The sequence below is a fragment of the Ixodes scapularis genome, unplaced genomic scaffold (assembly GCF_016920785.2).
Source record: "Ixodes scapularis isolate PalLabHiFi unplaced genomic scaffold, ASM1692078v2 PGA_scaffold0__279_contigs__length_252992795, whole genome shotgun sequence".
Classification (NCBI taxonomy): Eukaryota; Metazoa; Arthropoda; class Arachnida; order Ixodida; family Ixodidae; genus Ixodes; species Ixodes scapularis.
Window position 1 is genome coordinate 96,582,267 of NW_024609835.1, and position 18,974 is coordinate 96,601,240.

At 45.2% G+C, this 18,974-nt stretch overlaps 1 protein-coding gene across 7 annotated transcripts in view; it reads left to right on the plus strand.

The window, feature by feature from the left end:
* Positions 1 to 18,974, plus strand: part of LOC8031230 (limbic system-associated membrane protein) — a 247,857-nt gene that overhangs the window by 212,358 nt on the left and 16,525 nt on the right. For 4 of the 7 annotated variants that reach the window (XM_029972120.4, XM_029972123.4, XM_040223457.3 and 1 more), the window contains 5 exons: positions 3,055 to 3,171; positions 5,112 to 5,321; positions 7,206 to 7,327; positions 15,623 to 15,773; positions 18,276 to 18,554. In XM_029972120.4, coding sequence (XP_029827980.3) covers positions 3,055 to 3,171; positions 5,112 to 5,321; positions 7,206 to 7,327; positions 15,623 to 15,773; positions 18,276 to 18,554 — 879 coding nt within the window. Of the gene's footprint in view, positions 1 to 3,054; positions 3,172 to 5,111; positions 5,322 to 7,205; positions 7,328 to 7,827; positions 7,870 to 15,622; positions 15,774 to 18,275; positions 18,555 to 18,974 lie in introns of all 7 variants that reach the window. The other 3 variants (XM_042289162.1, XM_042289163.1, XM_042289166.1) reach the window with 1 other exon arrangement.

Below are 18,974 nucleotides of genomic sequence, written 5' to 3' on the forward strand. Positions count from 1 at the left end.
TCCTTCGACCGGCGCATGATTCACCGCAGGAGATGGTAATATCTCCGAATGGAAGAAATCGCGCGGGAGGGGCGAGATCCCAGCGGGAAGGAAGACCGTAGGAACATGCACATTAGCTGGTTGCTTGTCGAGATAGGCATCTGTGGGGTCCATGTTATCTATCGCCCCGGTTTGAGGGGGGATGCCGAACGGCGTGTATGGTCTCTCTCTCTCTCTCTCTCTGTACTATACTTGCTAGGGCAACACGCACGCTAGCTCTGCTCCCGACTTCATCGGAGGGCGCGGTGTATACATACGAATGAGTAGTTTGGGCGAGTGCGTGGCGCGCGCTACAGTCTGAGTTGATTAACAATTGCCGTTGGCGTCAGGATGGAACTTATTGTATGCTCTGTTTAAGCGTGAGACGTCGTCGCTGCTGAGTCTCTTGTAAAAAGGGTTCGTAGATTGTACCTACCGCGCCAGTTTGTCGGCCGACTCTTTTTTTCCCGTAAAATTCGCAAAAAACCCCCCAAAAATATTAAAAAAAATCACTTTATGAAACCACGGTAATAGAGAGGAACGCAGTGCATTTTTCTGGAATATCTAGTTACTTTAAGGTGTACTTTGACATCCTTTCTTGTTTTTAGACGAAATTCCGTCGATATTGTTTTGGGACGTTCTCGTTGGGGGTGAGACAACTTCGATCGTATTCATGTACGAGACGGAACCTTCTCGAAATGTCACTCGTTATCCCGTGAGCGCGAGGGACGCCGATAGCGGGGAAATAACGCCGCCTCGCGCACGGCGCTGTCGTCATAACCCAGACGTCCAAAATGACCGGATGGCCGGGACTTGGGCCTTTCTGACAGCGCCCGGCGAATGAATATTGGATGAGCCCAAGGACACGTTTCCGCGTAATGGGCTCATGCACACGAGCCGTCTATAACGCGGGCGGGGCCATTTTTGCCTGGTCGACCATCGGGGAGATGAATTATACGCGGAGACACTGCAGACCTTGATCGCCGTCCTGTGCCTCATTTTGAAAACAAAAACGACGCTGAAAAAAAGAAATAGAAAATCAGTCTCTTGACTAATAGCGGTAACGTTTAAGTGAACTTTTATGCGATGTGCTCACCAATTATATGTTCGCTCGGGGCAGGAAGAAAAGCGTGTTCCTTTTGTCTCTCAAAATGCGCAACCGCCTGGAAGTTTACGTAATCCGCTGTATGTTAGCGCACACCAGCTCAGAGCACGTGGAGCGAAAGCTCGCGCTACAGAACCCAGGTAACCTGGGTTCGAGCCCCACCCTGCCTGTTTCGATCTGGATGAGCATCGTACAGGCGTGCGGTCGTGTATCACTGTTGCGTGATGCACGTTAAAGACCCCAGGCAAGCGGTTGTACTGCACTGGCTGAATTTCTCATCTACAGCTGGGAGACTCGTCGCCCGTTGAGGCACACCAACTTCTAGGCTGTATAAACATACACACAACCCAGTTTTTTAACAAAGCGACCAAAGTCTCGGTCACGCTGTTGATACGTCGTACGAAAGAGAGTCACTGCCTTAGGCGCGTCTCTTCCTCGCATACGACTGTCTGCAGGCATGTTGGAAGCGTGTATAAAGCAAACGTCCTTCTTACATTCCTTACTAGTGTCCGCAGTTACATGGGTTGCATGTGACGTCATTCAAAGAGCGATCCGATGACCTCCATACAGGAGAAGAAGGAGCTCTCCTCTTATCAGGATCCTCTTTTGTGCCTCCCGGATTTGCACAGACGTCGCTATTCTCCTCCCAAAAGGTTATAAAAGATTAGCCTGTCACTCAAACTTCTTACAAAAGCAGCTTCGCTCTCCTCCTCTTACATGGTGGTCGAAAGTATGCGGTGTGACGTCAGTGCAACCCGTATCTTCTGTCACTCTGTCTGTAGCGGACACCGTATCTTTGCTACGATCTGTGATCACTTGAAATGTAACTTAAGAGGCTACAAAAAAAAAGTGAAAGCCGTTTACAACTTCCTGTAACGCCGAATTGGAGCGCAGCTCTTGAGGAGGAGGAGTGGAGGGTATATTCCTCCTCCTCCCTCGTGATCATGCCTGCTAGTCCTCCTCCCCTCCTGCTCCCCCTCCCTCTCCTTTACCCCTCTTCCCGAGGTCACGTGACCCCCCCGGACCATACTAGACAATGAGGGGAGGAGGAGGAGGGCAGAGGTCCGGGGGGTCACGTGACCTCGAGGGGACGGGATCATATGACCTTGGGCGGGCCGTCACGTGACTTCGGCGGGGGGAGGGGAGTCACCCCCGGGGTCACGTGACCTTGGCGGGGGAGGAGGGGGAGGAGGAGGAGCGGAGGGGGAGGAGGAGGAGGGGCGACGCCGACGTTGACGCCGCAGGCTGGAAACGGGTCATGTGACCCCCTCCCCCCGAGGTCACGTGACCCGCCCGGACCATACTACACAATGAGGGGAGGAGGAGAAGGAGGGGGAGGAGGAGGACGGGGAGGAGGAGGGGGAGGAGGAGGGGGAGGAGGAAGAGGGGAGGAGGAGGAGAGGGAGGGGCGCGGTTACGCCAACGGCGACGCCGACGCCGCTCAGGCTGGAAATGGGCCCCTAAGAGCTGCGCTCTAAAATAAAATTAATAAACACCACCTCCTTTTAAGCTGAGTGCTTGTCTTCAATCTGGCAAATCTTACAAATAGTCTCGCTTTTTTTTTTAATATTATGCGGATCCGCAGATTGTACAGTTCTGACAAGAAATTGGCTGGAATATGAGGCCATCGACAATAGGGATCATCGACCTGCGCCTAAATAAGGAAGCGGAGGTCAGAGCGCTGAGGAACTCTACATGTTAGGATTCTGTTATGCACGTCTCTTTTTTTTTTTTCAATAAGTGAGAGATAACGAGAATATTTCTGGACCTACTCATTATTTATTTATTTTTTATTTTAGAAAATTTGGAACGCTGCTTGTCTGAATGATCGTGAAAACCGAAATCACACGACACTTTCCGAAGTCGTTGACATGCGTATAATTTATGGCTGACTCCTCTTTTACGCGCTATTTTCTTTTTTCTCATTTCAGCCGAGGAAGAGATGGAAGTTCCCACAGACAAGAAAGTCGAGTTCCTGACGAAAGATGACACGTTCTTCTTCAATCTCGGGGATACGGTACTATTGCCATGCAAAATCGTCCAAACAGGTGAGTGTGACATGCTTCAACTGTCTCGTATAGCTGGCTGAGTTCTCAGGACCGGAATGACCTGCTGTAGTCTGTTGCTGCTCTCTGCTGACCATGATTGTTTTTTTCCTCCTTTTCACTCGCTTCCTGCGCTTTGTGGGAGAAATAGTCCTTCGTTTCTTAACCTGCAACAAACAATAGTTGGTATACCCTTCCATTGGTGGTTTATCCGATGAAACTTGGCATACAACGCAGTAGCTTCTCGCAGCAGCCTCTTCTAAACTGCAGATGTCAAACAGTGCTATCCGAACACCGTTCTTTCTGCGTGAACGAGCGAACACAACTTTTTCTCCAACGGAACGTTGTAGGGGCAACCTATAAGCAGGAATTTCGCTTATACATAACTAAAGAAACTAAACAAAAAATTAAAGCCATTTACAATTCCTTGTAACGCCGGTTGGAGCGCAGCTCTTGAGGAGGAGGATGGAAGCGTACTGAGGGATAGGCGACTCCTTGAGGTCACGTGACCTCAGGGGGGGGGGGGGGGTCGTGTGACCTCGGCGGAGGGGGGTCACATGACTTCAGGGAGTCATGTGACCTCAGGGGGTCACCTGACCTTAGGGGGGGGAGTTGTCACGTGACCTTGGGGGGGGTTACGTGACATCGCGGTTACGCCGACGGCGACGCCGCTCAAGCCGGAAAGGGACCCCTAAGAGCTGCGCTCTAAAAGTTGTAATTTTCGCCAACAATGCGCGAAGAGACGGAAGTGATAGTTATAGCACGGTCTCGCAACGCGGGTAAAATGGTGCCGTCACGTACCTGAGCACTGATGTCCGACGTGGTTAATCCTCATAGCCGTCGTGGTTGGCGTCGTGGATGCCAATGACGACCGCCAGCAGTGCGGGGTGATTCGTGAAGTAAGTGGGCAAGCGCGGTGGAAGTTTCAAAAACCATCCACCATTACGCGTATCAACAGGATACCGCCAAAGTGGGTTTTTCTACAACGCAGAAATGTTTGAAAACAAGTCTTTCCAACAGACGACACGAAGATTCTCCCTTCGTCGCGTCAATCTTCGTGGGACGCCAGAGCTGCCCTCTTCGCCCCCTTCGCGCGGCAAGGCCGACGAGAAGTCCTAACTTCCCTCTCCTAACGCGAAGAGGGGATATAAAAAAAGTTTTTCCATTCTTCGCGCGCGCGCGGTGACGACAACCAACGAGGACGAAATCTATGCAAAGTGTCGTTTTAAAAATAGTTGAAGCACGAGCCACATTGTCTGGATACAAATCAGTCTCAGCATTGACGATTGCAAACGAACGCATGATTACGCACATTGAAATGGGTTGACCGGTAGGGCATTTGATCGTCCTCCTTTCATCAACCTTACTTTTTGATGGCCTCGTCACACGGCAATGATTATAGTATATGCGAATGTCACGTACTTTTGTTTAAACTAGTTCCAGCGAGAGTTATCAGGGGACATCTGCACCCGAGCTCTCAACAGGGAAGAGACTTTCCTTCCCATTTCTGCATATACGGAAAGAAACTGAAGAAGCTGTGAGCGTGCGGTGACGTCAGAGCGTCAAGCTCTGATTGGAAGGATTAGTAGATAAACGCAAATGCTAGCTGCCTTTGTCTATACCCACTATCTTACACCAATCAGAGCATGCAAGACTGTTGTCTGCTCCTCGCAGAACGTCTGGCGTTCAAACGCCGAACGCCAGACCCTGCGCGAGGAACATGCAGACGACTCTCTGTTTTGTTCTGATTGGAGGGAGACTGTGGGTAGAGGCGTAAGCAGCTGGCCTTTGCGTCTACCCGCTATTCTCGCAATCATAGCCCGATGCCCTGACGTCATCGCGCGCTCTCATTTCCTCCTCGTCCTCACTTTCGCTCCGGATAGGCTGCTGCGTCACCCGGTCGATCCCTGTTGAGTGAACTGAGGCACCTGCACCTCTTGCAGGCGACGATGAGTTCATCAAGGTGTGGATCAAGAACAAAGACATCCTGTTCGCCGGCTCCTTCCGCGTGCACCCGGACCCTCGGATGTCGCTGGGGCCCGACGACGAGCTCAAGATCGAAGGCCTCGTGTCGGGCGACGACGGCGTCTACACCTGCAAGGTCAACAGCCAGATCGAGCCCAACTCCATACAGCACAAGCTCGTCCTCCCAGGTGGGCATTCATGCAACGCTTTGATGGAAACTAATGGGTGCGCAATAATCAGCCGCGAAACGAAAGGGCGGGGCGAGAAGCTCGAAAGCTATCGTTTTATCTCGATCTTGCCTTCAATAGCGAATATTTTGTGACTGCCCTCATGAATAAATGTAACTTTTTTTCTCCATAACAGCATTTTTTTTACTGGGAAACGACCCTCAATTTCTACTTGAGGATGTTTCAGATTTGCTGAACACTGTATTTAAGAAAAATGTTGTTACGTGTGCGCTTTTCCTCGGTATGTTTCTAAAACCTTGGAATCTGTCGCATAAGGTTATTTTGAGGAAACTCTTCAGCTTAAACTTCAGGTGTCCCCTTTAAACCCTGCTTGAAAACCTTCTGTCAAACCGTACGAATCTAGTTTTAATTCCCGCAATGCTAACTCTTTTTTTTTTTTTTTTTTTACTGGCGTTTTTTGAGGATACGTGCTGTCACCTCTTTCCAAAATACCTAAGTTAATGAGTTGTCCCGGGTGGTGAAATACTGTAGGATATTTTAATACGCAGATGATACCGTTCTATTACTGAGTCATTTCTTATATGATAAGGCAGTAGAATTACTGCAGTTCGATTCAATTCAGATTATGAATTGGTTTTCGACATACGTCATAAGTAATTTCTCTACTGAAGGGCATCATGCTTACCGTGGCATATGGTTTCAGAATTAAAACATCCGGCAGCACCTTCGAGGATCTCTCTTTACCACTTTTCCGGGCCTTATTTATGCATACGGTTATGCTCCAGCTTTATTTAACCTTTAAGATTCCCGTCGTGGTTTTTCAGAACCTTCGGAAACTGGCCCCATATGCAACGCAGCGCATGAACACACATTTTGGAAATGCTCTCCTCTTTATCCCCATGCTCCACACACATTTAACAACCTCTCCCCTGTGCTGAACAGTATCACTACTTGAGAAATATAAAAAAATAAATAACAAAAAAAACCTGGCAGAAGTTGCGGTGGTGTAAGTCACAACTGCGAAATCGCAAGCAAAATCGCACCATGGGAGTATGCTTATGGTTATGGGATGATAAAGGCCTGTTCACGCATACACCAGAGCGCTACCTCAGCGCTATTAGTCAGCGCTTAAAATACCACTGACTGCTTATGCAGCGCGAACTTCAAGCTGTATTGGTGATACAGCGCTGATATTGTGCGGCACCAGGGCTACTTTACGTTCAAGTCAGCGCTCTATCAGCGGTGTTCCTCGTGTTGATTTAGCGTTGCGATGAATGTGTGAACCGGCCTTAACTTTAACCGCGAAGACGCTTTTTCTACTAATTACGTGCGTGTGATCCAGATTTTTTTCTCTTTGTCGCTTTTACGAATTTTTTATGGCTTTTTCTTATTATGCTGTTTTTTATTACAGTATTTTGGAGATGAGCCCTACAAGGGTTTGGGTCTTTGACGGTCCCGCTATGGAACATTGCGGAACTCGAAGCACTCGCATTTGTTTATAGGAATATTAATAATACTACTACTACTACTAACAATAATAATAATAAAAATAATACTATTATTAATACTATTATTTGATGCGTGGACAAGCAGGGTCTCTCAATAGATCGTGAATTCCTTTACTTATTATCCTCATCGTAATAACGCCATGAGTGAGCACTTCTGTCCCTCAAAAGCACTGCCTCGGGAAACAGCGAATGGAATGACAAAGTAGCGGGTGGAAGTTTAGGGGAAAGGGGGAGGGGGGGGGGGGGGGGGTCATGTCACGAAACGTCAAATGAAGTTCGGCTTCGTGACTTTTCTCCTCTTGTGTCGTTGCTCGCGCGTTCTGATCGCTCATCGCGGGTGTTTCCTTCCCGGGCGTCTCTTTTTTTTTTTTGGCAGGACCCCCCAAGTTGAAGACGCACCCCGAAAGTGGCGAAGTGAAAGTAATGAAAGGGGAGCCTTTCGAGATCGGCTGCACGGCCTCCGGAAAGCCAGACTCCGTCATCACCTGGCGGCACATGGTAAGAAGTGCACACCGCAGCCAGAAAGAGGCCAATGCTTAGCATCCAAACGCACCGTCTCTACACGTTCGGCTATAGTGGCATGCTTCGTTTCGAGCAAGCATTTCGACGACGATACACAATTATATATATATATACTTTTTTTAATGATTGCCTTTTTCCCTTTATGTTCCGTTCGTTCATGTCCTGAATGACGCGTCACGTTGTCGTCAGAGCGAGAGAAGAAACATTTTTGTTTGAACCACGCTTTTGTCATATTGTGATGATACTGTATCCGTTCACAGCTCGAATGTATGCGTACATATGGGTCTGTCATTATTGTTCCTCTGTTTTGCAAGTATCTGCTCGTCCCGTTTTAACCGCCACGTCACGCCGTCAGCGTAAAAGTGACACGAAGCCTCGGATATCCGCCGCGACTGCAGGAGCCTCCTTGGTCCGTCGCAGTTCCCGCATGTGTCCGGTGTCTCGTTAAAAGTGGCTGTTGTTTCAAATGTTTTCAGGATCATATCGGCACCTCGAATGTGGCACGGTCGCCGCGGTCTGTAAGTGAAGTTTACTCTAAAGCAACACAAAAACGGAGCGAGACATGGGACTGTGCGAGCAAGCATCCCACTAGCGGCGTCTTTGCTGTGGCCGACCCTATAGTTTTTTTTGCCTCCTTTGCTAGTCTTCCCTGTGAATTCCATCCTCCCTGACCTTGTCCTGACCTCTTCGAGCTGTCGGTGATTACTCCTTGGTGTGTTGCAGTGAAGTGAGCAGCATGCGACCTCGGTGCTGGTCTTGCGGATCGGCTTGCGGGCAACGCGGGCTTCCTTAGTGCACGTTCCTGTAGTGCGCGACCTGCCTTGTCGTCGATGCGTTTTTTTTTTTTCTCTTAAGCGCCGCGGTAACTTTTGTTGTGTTACTTCATATTTTGGCGGGTTCTTTGTTCACGCAGTCTGCTTCGAACGCTTAGTGCCTTTTTGTTTGGCTCGACAAAAGACGAGCCGCTTCGCTCATTGATAGCTGTGGCGCTCTAAAATGCCTTGCACAACGTACCACGGACTAGGCAAATGACGTCTAACAAAATAGAGGGGCTTAAAAGTTTGGCAAATGTTTTAGTAATCAGGAAACGAAAGCTTTAAAAAACACGACCTATTCGTAAAAAATAAAAAAAATATTGTTTTTATGTAGGGTTTTAAGAAACTCGAAAAACTAAAGTGTAAGTGGGTGTTTTAAATTTTACTTCTTCAACGCTAGGGTTGTCACATCCAAGAACCCTGAACATTGCAAATTACTGAAGATGCTTCAACGTACCAATTTGTTTCAGTTCCCGTAGGCGAGTTCTGCGCAAACCAATCGACTAATTTGCGGCGTGTGCGACTAAACCGCCGTCTGTAGGCAGGGCCGGATTTAGGTACGGGCTAAGGGGGCTGCAGCCCTGGGCCCCAGGCTGTCATGGGACCCTATGCTGGCCCCTGAAAATTTAAAAATGTTAGTCTTTTTTTTTATTTTTTAAGAAAGTTTAGGCAGAAAGCAGAAGAAACACTCCGAAGGGCCTCCGGCGTTATGGCCCTCTCGTTCTCTTTTCCTCAACAAGGAAACAAGGATGCCATAAAGTTCCCGTTTGGGAGATCGGTGTGCAAAAGCGTGCCAGAACAACAAAATTTAACACGGCCTCCCATGCCCCTCGGTAGATTTTTTTTTTTAATTGGAGTTTGATGGAAGGACGGTTATGAAGCTTTCTTTTGTACTGGGGCCCCCTTAGCGTGTTCTACGGACAATTGTGAGCAGGAAGTTAAGCAAGCGTTAAGCAAGCGACGCAGATGGTTCACACATGTTGTTTAAATCCTTTTCGCGAAACTCCATACGGAGTTCATTTCAGAACGATAAGTTTGGAACAAGCGAAAAGGGCGCCCGTAAATCTTCCGGACACCGTCTCTATAGCCACCAACAAAAAGGCTTTCCAAGGAGCCGGCTCTTAAGACGCCCCTCAACAGTTTTCGATGGGTACTGACTGCAAGGAAGTGCTCTAGAGTCGATATCTGGTCTGCCAGTGCAACTGAACACTCTTCCTTCCAGCGACTGATAAGAATACTGCAATGGTTTCACCAACCTCTGAGGTATAACCTTTTATTTTTTTAACGTTGAGTCACAGAGCAAAATGGCCACCGAGGTCTAAATTACTGCATTTAAAAAGAACAAGATTAGTACTAAATCTGAAGCGAAACATTTTCCCCATTCAAAAATACAGCGTGTAAATACAAAAAAAAAAAAAAAAAAAAAAAACATCTCAATTCTCATGATAAATTCTTTAAATGCAGATGTGCCCGAACGACAGTGGTCGATGTCTTAGAATCGCACGCAGTTTCTCCTATGCTTTAAATGTGGAAGTATGTGTTTGTTTGCGAAACGAGGGTTCAGTTATTAGAAGAGCGTTTACGAAGTAGTTTCATCCCGATGAAGACTTCTTCAAACAACGAAATTTCTTTCTTGCCTATGTCACTTCCTTCACTGTTCACATCAGTAATTAATTAGCAGAGGGCTAGTTAGAAGTTAAATCACTTCCAATAATTTGGAACAATTACAAGAATAAGGGCTCTAGATTTTCGTAGCAGTTGTCGATTTGCGAGGCATGCCATTTAGTTTAGGGGAAGTAAAATTAGAGTGGGAATTTTGCAGGTACCTTTTCGGTTGCTGCATAACTCAATTCATGTGTGATTAATGATGTCACTCGACATGTTAGCAAGAGGGTCACCTGTGCTACAAGTCGACATCACGACCGATTTGTGTAAACTGGCCCGGGCATATACTCTATGAATCTACCTGTAATTCTAGTCAAACTAATTCATGAACAGAGTCAACATTTTAAACTGAAGCAATTTAGTGTTTTTTGTTGTTGTTGTTGTTTTTATGGTTAAGTTGCTGGATGTGAATGACAAATCCTAATATTTTCCGCAATGTTTATTTGAATTCAGTTTTGTATCTCAAAATTACTATATTGTAAATTGCTAGAGGGGTTGATTATTTGCGAAGTAGCTTCTAAACAATCGCATCCGCTCAATGACAGCAAGGAAAACTTGAATTCCATTGAATCTACGAATCTAAGCAAGGCTCGACAATAATCATACGATGAAACATATCTAGATTTAACAAGTTAAAAGATATACATATTCCCGTCGTCATCGTTACCTCCACCACCACCATCATCACCCCCACCATTATCATAGGTAGAGGCCTCATAACAGCCTAAGCCCAGGGCCCCCAAATGTCTTAATCCGGCACTGTCTGTAGGCACCGGTCTACGTTTAATCAAGACGGAAGATTTGGCAGACATTTCCTAAAAATAAGATGTCTGTCAAATATCTACTGGTTACTGTCACAATGTAAAAACAATAACTAAATTATTTACTATTCTAAGAGTTTAGCTACATTATAAGACGATGAGAGCAGTGTAAGCGCAGAACCTAAAAGAGCGCTGAGAAGGCTCTTAAAAATAGGTTCACGGTTATTTTACATATTTTTATCAGGTAAATTTAGATAAGAAAACGTTTGATGCTGACATTTTCGCAAACAATCAAAGCAATGTGAGACCGAGGATTGAAAGGACGCAGAAAAATTTGCTTAAGAACATATTCATGAACACTTTAAACGACTTAATTTTCGCGAGTTGGGCCAAAGCTGAAAATTTGAAATTATTCGCGGGTTCTAATTTTCGCGAATCGAGCGTAGCTTCCGTAGTGTTCACATGTTGCCCGAATCGTTCGGGGGGCGTATTTTTCGCGTTTGTAGGCGATTTGCGAAATCCGCGGAAATTAGGTCCTCGTGAAAATTTAGTCGTTTACAGTATATGACATATTACAGGTGAATTTAACAATAGAAACAGAACGTGCAAAAAATGATGCGTACTAGAAAGAAAAAAAAAGAACGCGGCAGGTTGTGATGTTTGTTCCGGCCCACGGGATTGTTGCTTGAGGAGATTTGTAGGAACCGAATAATTACTAATGTGCATTGCTAACGTGTAACGTGCGAGTTTCAGTTGTTTGTGAAATCACGAAATTACCTGCTTTCGCGATTTTTAGTTGAACACTGTTTGACTAAGTGTTCCTATCTCTGTATAATTATCATTTCATTCTTTGTTAATATAATGCCGTCATTGACAGCAGTGCCTTAATAACATGAGCTTGAGGCAGTGTGTTGATGACCTGTACAGAGTGGTGAGAATGATACACGTTCATTTTATTCAGCATAATGCTGAATTTGATGTTATAAATAAAGCATTATAATATAGGGTTACTCACTGAAGCGGTGATCAAGTATTCAGTTGAAGGTTTGTCATGCCAAGAATAATTATTAAAGGTACTGATCTTCATACTACATAAGTTATCTGAAGTAATTTAAGTGTGTCCGGCACACATCGCCTTTCAGACTTTCGAAACGTTAGCAATTGCTTGCGATGAAGTCTATTATATTGAATTTTTAACGTTTGAATATTTATTTTCTCTGCTTCTGTGATAACCTAGCTCTGCTATTATTCACTGGCAATCATCTAATGCACGTGCCATGCCAGAATATGCAGCCAGGCCACAGTTACGACACAATGTGGGACTTGTGATTTTTACATGAAGATATTTTGAAGTCACCAGTGATTCAGTGTAAATTTGCGCAATTATGTTTTAAATAAGCTCAGATAACTTCCTGACTTTAAAAACAACGTTTGAGTACCCCAAGACTTGAAATTTAAATCGAGTCTAGTTGTCAATTTTCCATGGCCTGGTCCTATAGTACGACGTTGCAATGTCCCTTTTGTGTAAGATATCTACAGATCTTCCCGTGAATTCCAATTACAAGCGCAGCTTAGATTACGCCATGCTACACAATTAAAAAAAAACGTGAAAATCTGTCCAAGGCTTCATTTGGCCACTGCTGTTCCCCGATTGCGTGTTACTTTCCACAATCCCTCGTTCTGCTTTGCCTTCCTCTGGCATGTGCTTCTGGAATAGTTACAGTTTGGTGAGCTTGTCTTTGGGCTGTGAATGTTGGTGTACATGACAGAGATTGCATAAAGATGTGGCTTCTTGGGTGTTGTCCTGTGGTCGTTGAGCCTCTTACGAATGCTTGCAAGTCATACTCCGTTCGCCCCTAAGCTGACTGGGCATACGCGCCCGTGGAACCAATCAGCCGCCTTCCTCTAATCACGTGACGCTGGTTTCTGCGTGTGGATATGATTGAGAGTGTTGTCATCTGGCAAAAGGTCTACATAGAACTGGTCCAAAGAGCACCTAACTTCCGCCGCCCTGTCAGCTTTGCGATGAACGGAGTATGCACCTTGCAAATTCACTCATCATCGCCAGGAGTAAAGTGAGTGGATAACGTGCTGAACCAATTTTGCTGGGGCTTGGCTCAACTTCAATGAAGAAGTGTTGTAAGTTGGGCGAGTTGGTATGATGACATGATGAACAGAACAGCGCACACAAAGACAAGGACAGAGCAAAGGAACATGCACGACACACCAGCGCGGACTCGCAACTGAATTTATACACAGAAGGAAGAAGAAGTGTATCCCAAGTCTGTTGAAGGTGATTACGTTGATAAGGTTATGAGGGTATTTTCCAGGTGTGGCTTTGGTCTTAAATTCACTGTTGAAAAACCTTCGGACGGAAAGTTACAAGTTCCTGGACCTTTCGTTATCTCTTCAAACAAACCATATCTGCTGGAGTTTTTCTCCTAGGTCAAAAAAGGGCACCCTTCGTTACACATCAGCGCATTCGAAAGTTGTTAAAAGGGGATTGCGGTTACCATACTTGGGGCTGCACTTACGAAGTCCTGCTTTCATACTGTTCGTGAAAGTTTTAATGCTCAAGTTGAGAGACTCCAAAAGTCGGGCTTTCCATCACAGGTCTTAAACGAGGTGGTGGCGGCCTTAGTACGTAAGACTAAAGGGATTCAGCGAAAGAAACCTAGAGATCCACAGAAACGAAAGATTGTTGTACTATACATGCACAAAACCTCGCATAATTTAAAAAGAGCAGCCTAAAGGTACGATGTGCCTGTAGTGTTTACAGCTCCCAAAAAGAATGGCACAAATCTGTTCAAAGGTTCGCTCAATAGCGGATAACCTCAACAAAGACAAATGCCAGAAACGCCACAGCCACCCTTATGTGTCGTGTTCAATTGGCGTGGTATACAAAATACCTCTAACGTGTGGTAGACGCTATGTGGGCCAAACTGGATGGTGCCTAAACGATCGCCTTCTCGAGCATGATCGTTCACTAAAATCTATGGCGGGCGGTCACCTTCCCGTTCATTGCAATTCCTGCTCGTGTGCTCCAATTCTTAAAGGGGCCATGAAACGAATTTTGGGTTGGGATGAATGATATTAAATTGGGACTATACTAATCGCATATCGTTTAGTTGGCCAAAAGAAAGAGGCTAGAAAGTCAAAAGCCAGCTGTTCGGTACGAACATTTGAAAATATAGCGGACTATTGTGTACCTTCTTGCCTTCGAAAGCTCTCCGCCTTTTCACTATGATACATCCGCGGTTCCAAAAGCGCGTCACCGGCGCCAAACTGACGTTAGCAGAGCCCAGCTCACGCATTGGACACGAGAACTGCGTCACTCGGACGTATGCGCTCGTCAACAATCAATCCGTCGACGAATATTTGGATTCGCGTTCGTGGCCAATGAGTGCCCTGGCGGAACTTATTGTCACTGGGGAATGACAAGTTCTATGGTGTGCATAAAAAGCACGGTGGAACCTATACTCCGTTTCACCTTATGTTGTACCGCAGAGAAAGCTAGAAGCGCGAGCTCATAGCGTTGGCAGCTGCCCTTAATCCACGAGAGCTTGTGCCGCCGAGATGTGCCCTAGAGCAAGAAGCTCGCGCTTGTAGCCTTTTCTGCGGTACATCATAAGGGGAAACAGACTATAGGAGTCATCGCACCGGTGCCGTAGGAATGTCACGACCACGTGATTTCACAATTCGCATTTGAGTTGAGGATTAAAGCTGAGGAGGAAGAAGTAGGAAAACCTTTTCATGACCCCTTTAAAGGAAAAACAATAATTGGACACTATTGAGACAAGACGACTCGCGAAATCTGGGAAGCACATTGCATCAACAGACTGGGGGACTGCTGCGTCAGCCACCCATCAGTGTCACTACTACAAACCGAAACCTTGTTTTTAGATCGGACTATGGGGCAAAGACATTGTAGTTAGATGGTGTTGTGTCGCGTGTGACAAGCCCTGCGGGCCCTGCGTGTCTTTCAGTGCGTCTTCTACTTCTTCCTTTTGTGTATAAATTCAGTTGCAAGTCAGCCCTTGTGTGTCGTGCATGTTCCTTTTCTCTGTCCTTGTCTTTGTGCGCGCGGTTCTGTTCATCATGTCACCTTCAATGATGCTTTCTTTACTTCTCGTGAGTCACTAATTTAAAAATAGTTTGTTGCTTTAACTGTTTCCAAATTTCGCTTCATGAAATATTTCGAATCACGAAATATTTTTTCTTTAATATGAAATTATACGTTCGAGAGCGTGTGTGTCTTGCATTTCAATGACATCATTCTAATTTATAACTTAATTCACCGCGTTTTCTTTATGAGCTTTTACATAAACAGTTATATGTATATTGGAAAGTATGTACGCTTACACACCAGCTTGTTGTGTTGATTTTAAGGTGATGGGTGTTTCAACAACAGAATATATTGACTGGTTTCACACTGGTGTCCTGAAAAAAGTTAAGGTTAACTTTCAGCGTGAAAAGGTCTCGATCGTTTCCTTGGACTAGTACTTTATTTTACTGTTAGATTTTAATTTTAATATGCTAACTCAGAGTCAAAGCTATCTTCCAGTGTAGTTTTAGTAATAAAAATGTCATCAAAACTACCAGTGTTGACGCATCTGTTCATTCGGGGCAGCAACCTAAGCGATACAATTTTATTCCTATCAATATATTTTGAAGTAAAACGGAAAAATGCTCCGATGTCCTGCTCGTGCTAACAGTGTAAGTCGGTGTACCATTGAGTGGGCGAATTGGCCCTAAAAAAACTTTTATATGACTTCGTTCGCTCGTCACAAGATGCCATACATCGTGTGCATGAACGTGCCTGCCGAGTGCGGTGTTGTGTGGATTTGTTCTGGCATTCAAACGTTTTACTATTCGAAGGATTAGATAATGTGATAGCTCTGTCACTGACATTTCCTGTGGTTGTTTCTGTGACTAATATCATCCCCAAAATTTATTTAGCGCTATAGTCTGCTTCGTGGGCTTTTTGCGATAACTTTTCTGAACATGGACTTTTTGCGGCGTTTGTGCAGAACGACTCGTCCATTAACGTCGCCGCTCTGGTAAAGAACAACGTCATTCAGATCGACTCTGCCGAACTCAAGCATTCTGGGACGTACGAATGTACGGCCGCAAATGGCTACGGCGATCCTGTCGTTGGCTTCATTACCGTCAGCATTCTCGGTGAGTGTCAGTGATACAAATCGAATTGCTTTAAATTGTCCTAATTCTACATTATGAAACATTAAGGCCTGTTCAGACACTTGCGACTTCTTAAGGCCGAGTGCCTTGGAACCTGTTAAAATCTCTTACGACGAGAGGACACGCTGGTGCCATCTATTGGAGAGCAGTGGAAACTTGGCGATCCCGCATAATTTCTAATTCTTTCGAGCATCATTCTTTCTTTCCTGGCTCGAAAACCTTTTGTCAACGTTAGGAATTAGCCTTTCTCATGGGTACTACGCACATTCGACCTCGAAAATCCCGCGAAACCTTCGCTGTTGGGAAATGCAGCTCCAGGGTCACCGCATAGATGGAGCCGGCGTTCAAGTGTGTTCTCTCGTCCTAAGAACTTTTAAGAGGTTTTAAGGCACGCGTTTTCAAGGAGTGGCAAGTGTGTGAACGGACCTTTACATTGTAGCACTAAAACTTTTTTTTTTTTGCAGTGCATGCAAAGAGTTATTTAAAAAGAATTCATAATTGAACATAGTACATTCCACATTCTCGGGAAACGTGAACTCCACCTGGGCGAGCCAGGAGTCTCTATGTGTAGCCTGCACTTCTGATCCATAGGTTTTTTAATAATGCAGCTAATTATGTTGTTACTACAGCCGAAGCTGTGGTAACGACGGGCTGAAAGGCCAGTTTGATATTAGCCAATATCATTCCCGAAAAAGTTAGGAAGAAAGGCGTTTGTATAAAACTAACGAGTCGAAAAAATAAAAATGTGCATGACTTTACTTCCAAATTTCTCAATGGGGCCACTTGTAATTTTTATTCTGGCTTTTTATAATTTACACTGTACGAATATTACAAAAGTATCTCATGCACTATTACGCAGCATCAGGGATGGGCGAAATACATGCAAATATGTATCGAAATACAAATACAAAATACTTCGTCAAAAATGTATTTGATTACAAATCTAATTACATTTCCAAAAAAGCAAAAGCATTGAGGGATAGATACAAATACAACCAAATGTATTTGGTCTGCTCCAAATACTTTTCCAAATACACTCCTCAAAATTTGCGTCAGCGACTTCAGGGCACCTGCAACGGGTTTCTGGGTATCTCATTTTAATTTTGCATCGCACACTCGGGAGTTAGTGTGCGAGGCTCTAGTAACGTAATAGAAATATAATCACAAAAAATGTAATCAGCTTGGACGTAGTAGGTGAAAAAAGTAGAGAGCCTCAAGCAGCTTTTTTTTGTCGATTGCATTTTGGTATAGACCAAAGAAGAACCGAGACGACCAAGACGCGCAGCACTAGCTAGAGAATGTTTTATTGTTGCAACTCGCACCAGTTGCGAAAATCTGGACGACCGCGCATTTGGAATGTTCCAGGCAAAAATATGGATGGAAATCAGGCTGGAAAGCATCAGAAGTTGTCACAGGCACTTATTTAGCCACTCTGCCTGTGAACGTCGATTTCGTCACTATTCTTGCCCTGGGCTAGCTAGCACCGTAATCACAAAGTCACTAAACGCTTGTGCTTGATTGAGAGACACTGCATTCGGTGCAGAACGCAGTTTTCTTCCTGCTCTGGACAGTGACAATAAATTTGAGGGATGTATTTGCGCCCACAAAATTGTATTTAATTACAATCGTATTTGAAATACCCACGTTTCAGTATTTAGATACACACGTGAAATACATTACCCAATTTGTAATTAAATACAAATGCAAAATACACAAAGTGTTTGAAATACGTATTTCAAATACTTGTATTTGAAATACTGCCCATCCCTGCGCAGCATATATCGGAGAGAAGTTATTTTTGCGGTTTCGATATTTTGCGAACTTACTACATATACTTTAGCATTGCCCTGAAACGTTTAAAGGCGAATATGAAGAATACAAAGAATTGCCAGTGGGAAAATCAACTATAAATTAAGATAAATGCTGTGTGCGAAGCACATAGGAAGATAAATTCCCGCTTTAATTAGTTCATAAGGATCCCCTTTTCACTGGTGCTGCCACAGCACCTCGTTTACCAAAAATACTCCGTTTGTTACACTTGAACCAAACAACAATGGCACAGGAAAAGAACGTTCAGTTAACTTCGCAATATGCTTAGACAATAAAATGAAAACAATTACAGCCACAAGCGAAGGAAGGAGCCCATTTTTCATACAACCGGGGACGTAAACACGTACCATTCTCTCTTTATATTAGCTATAGACGTTCGTATTATTTGGGGAAAAAATGCTGTTACCTGACGCGTAAGCGCGAAACACATGCGAGCACAAGTCGCGTCAAATCACGTCGCTCCGCCGAGTTGCGTAACCATAGCAACCGCCGCTGACGCTTTAGCATGGCCGAATGCCGCTCCGCTACGTCACAGCGTCAGCGATGGTTGCTATAGTTACGCCGCTCGGCGGCGCGACGCGACGCAAATTTTACTCACGCGTTCCACGCCTAACATTCCGTTCGTAATCGTTTTCCTTTCCACCCCATTCTTAGGGAAGCCAACGGTGACGACGACTCTGCAGTGGACGGCCGGTTTTGCCGGAAGCCTGAGCGCAGAGCTGCTGTGCGTGGCCCACAGCGCCACTCCGAGCAGCACGCGCTGGGTGCGCGACGACGGGACCTGGCTACTCCACGGCGAGTCCGTGCACCTCTTCACCGCCGGCAACCATTACACGGCTAAGTTCAAGGAGGTCAGCGAACGGGACTTCGGCAACTACACCTGCGAGTCGAAGAACAAGTTCGGCGTCACCATGGATACGGTCGAGCTCTCCAGTGAGTCGGGGGCAGTCGTGATTTATGGCGAAGTACATATTTACAGCCAATAGAGCCCCGTCTAGTCATAATGCCGTTAACATTAGTTTCAGTCAGGTGGTTGCATATGTATTTTTACAAGAGCAATACATGTCATTTTCTAGTCACAGATGGGTGACTGGAGGAATACGTTGTGCGTCTAAAGAGAGTTGTAGTTCCAAAGAACTGTGTTGTGTACTTCGATGCAAGTTGTGGTTTCTCATATTGGCTAGACTAGTTTTTTTTTTAAATAGATGTATGCAGCTGTAAATTTTCTTCTCGGTGTTGTTCACTCCTGCTTTAGCCCTTAACCCGGTTGACGACAGTATTGTGGTATTGAGGAATATGTTTTTTTCTTCATTCATTCATTTGGTCTTGTTTATTGTTTTATATATCACAGCA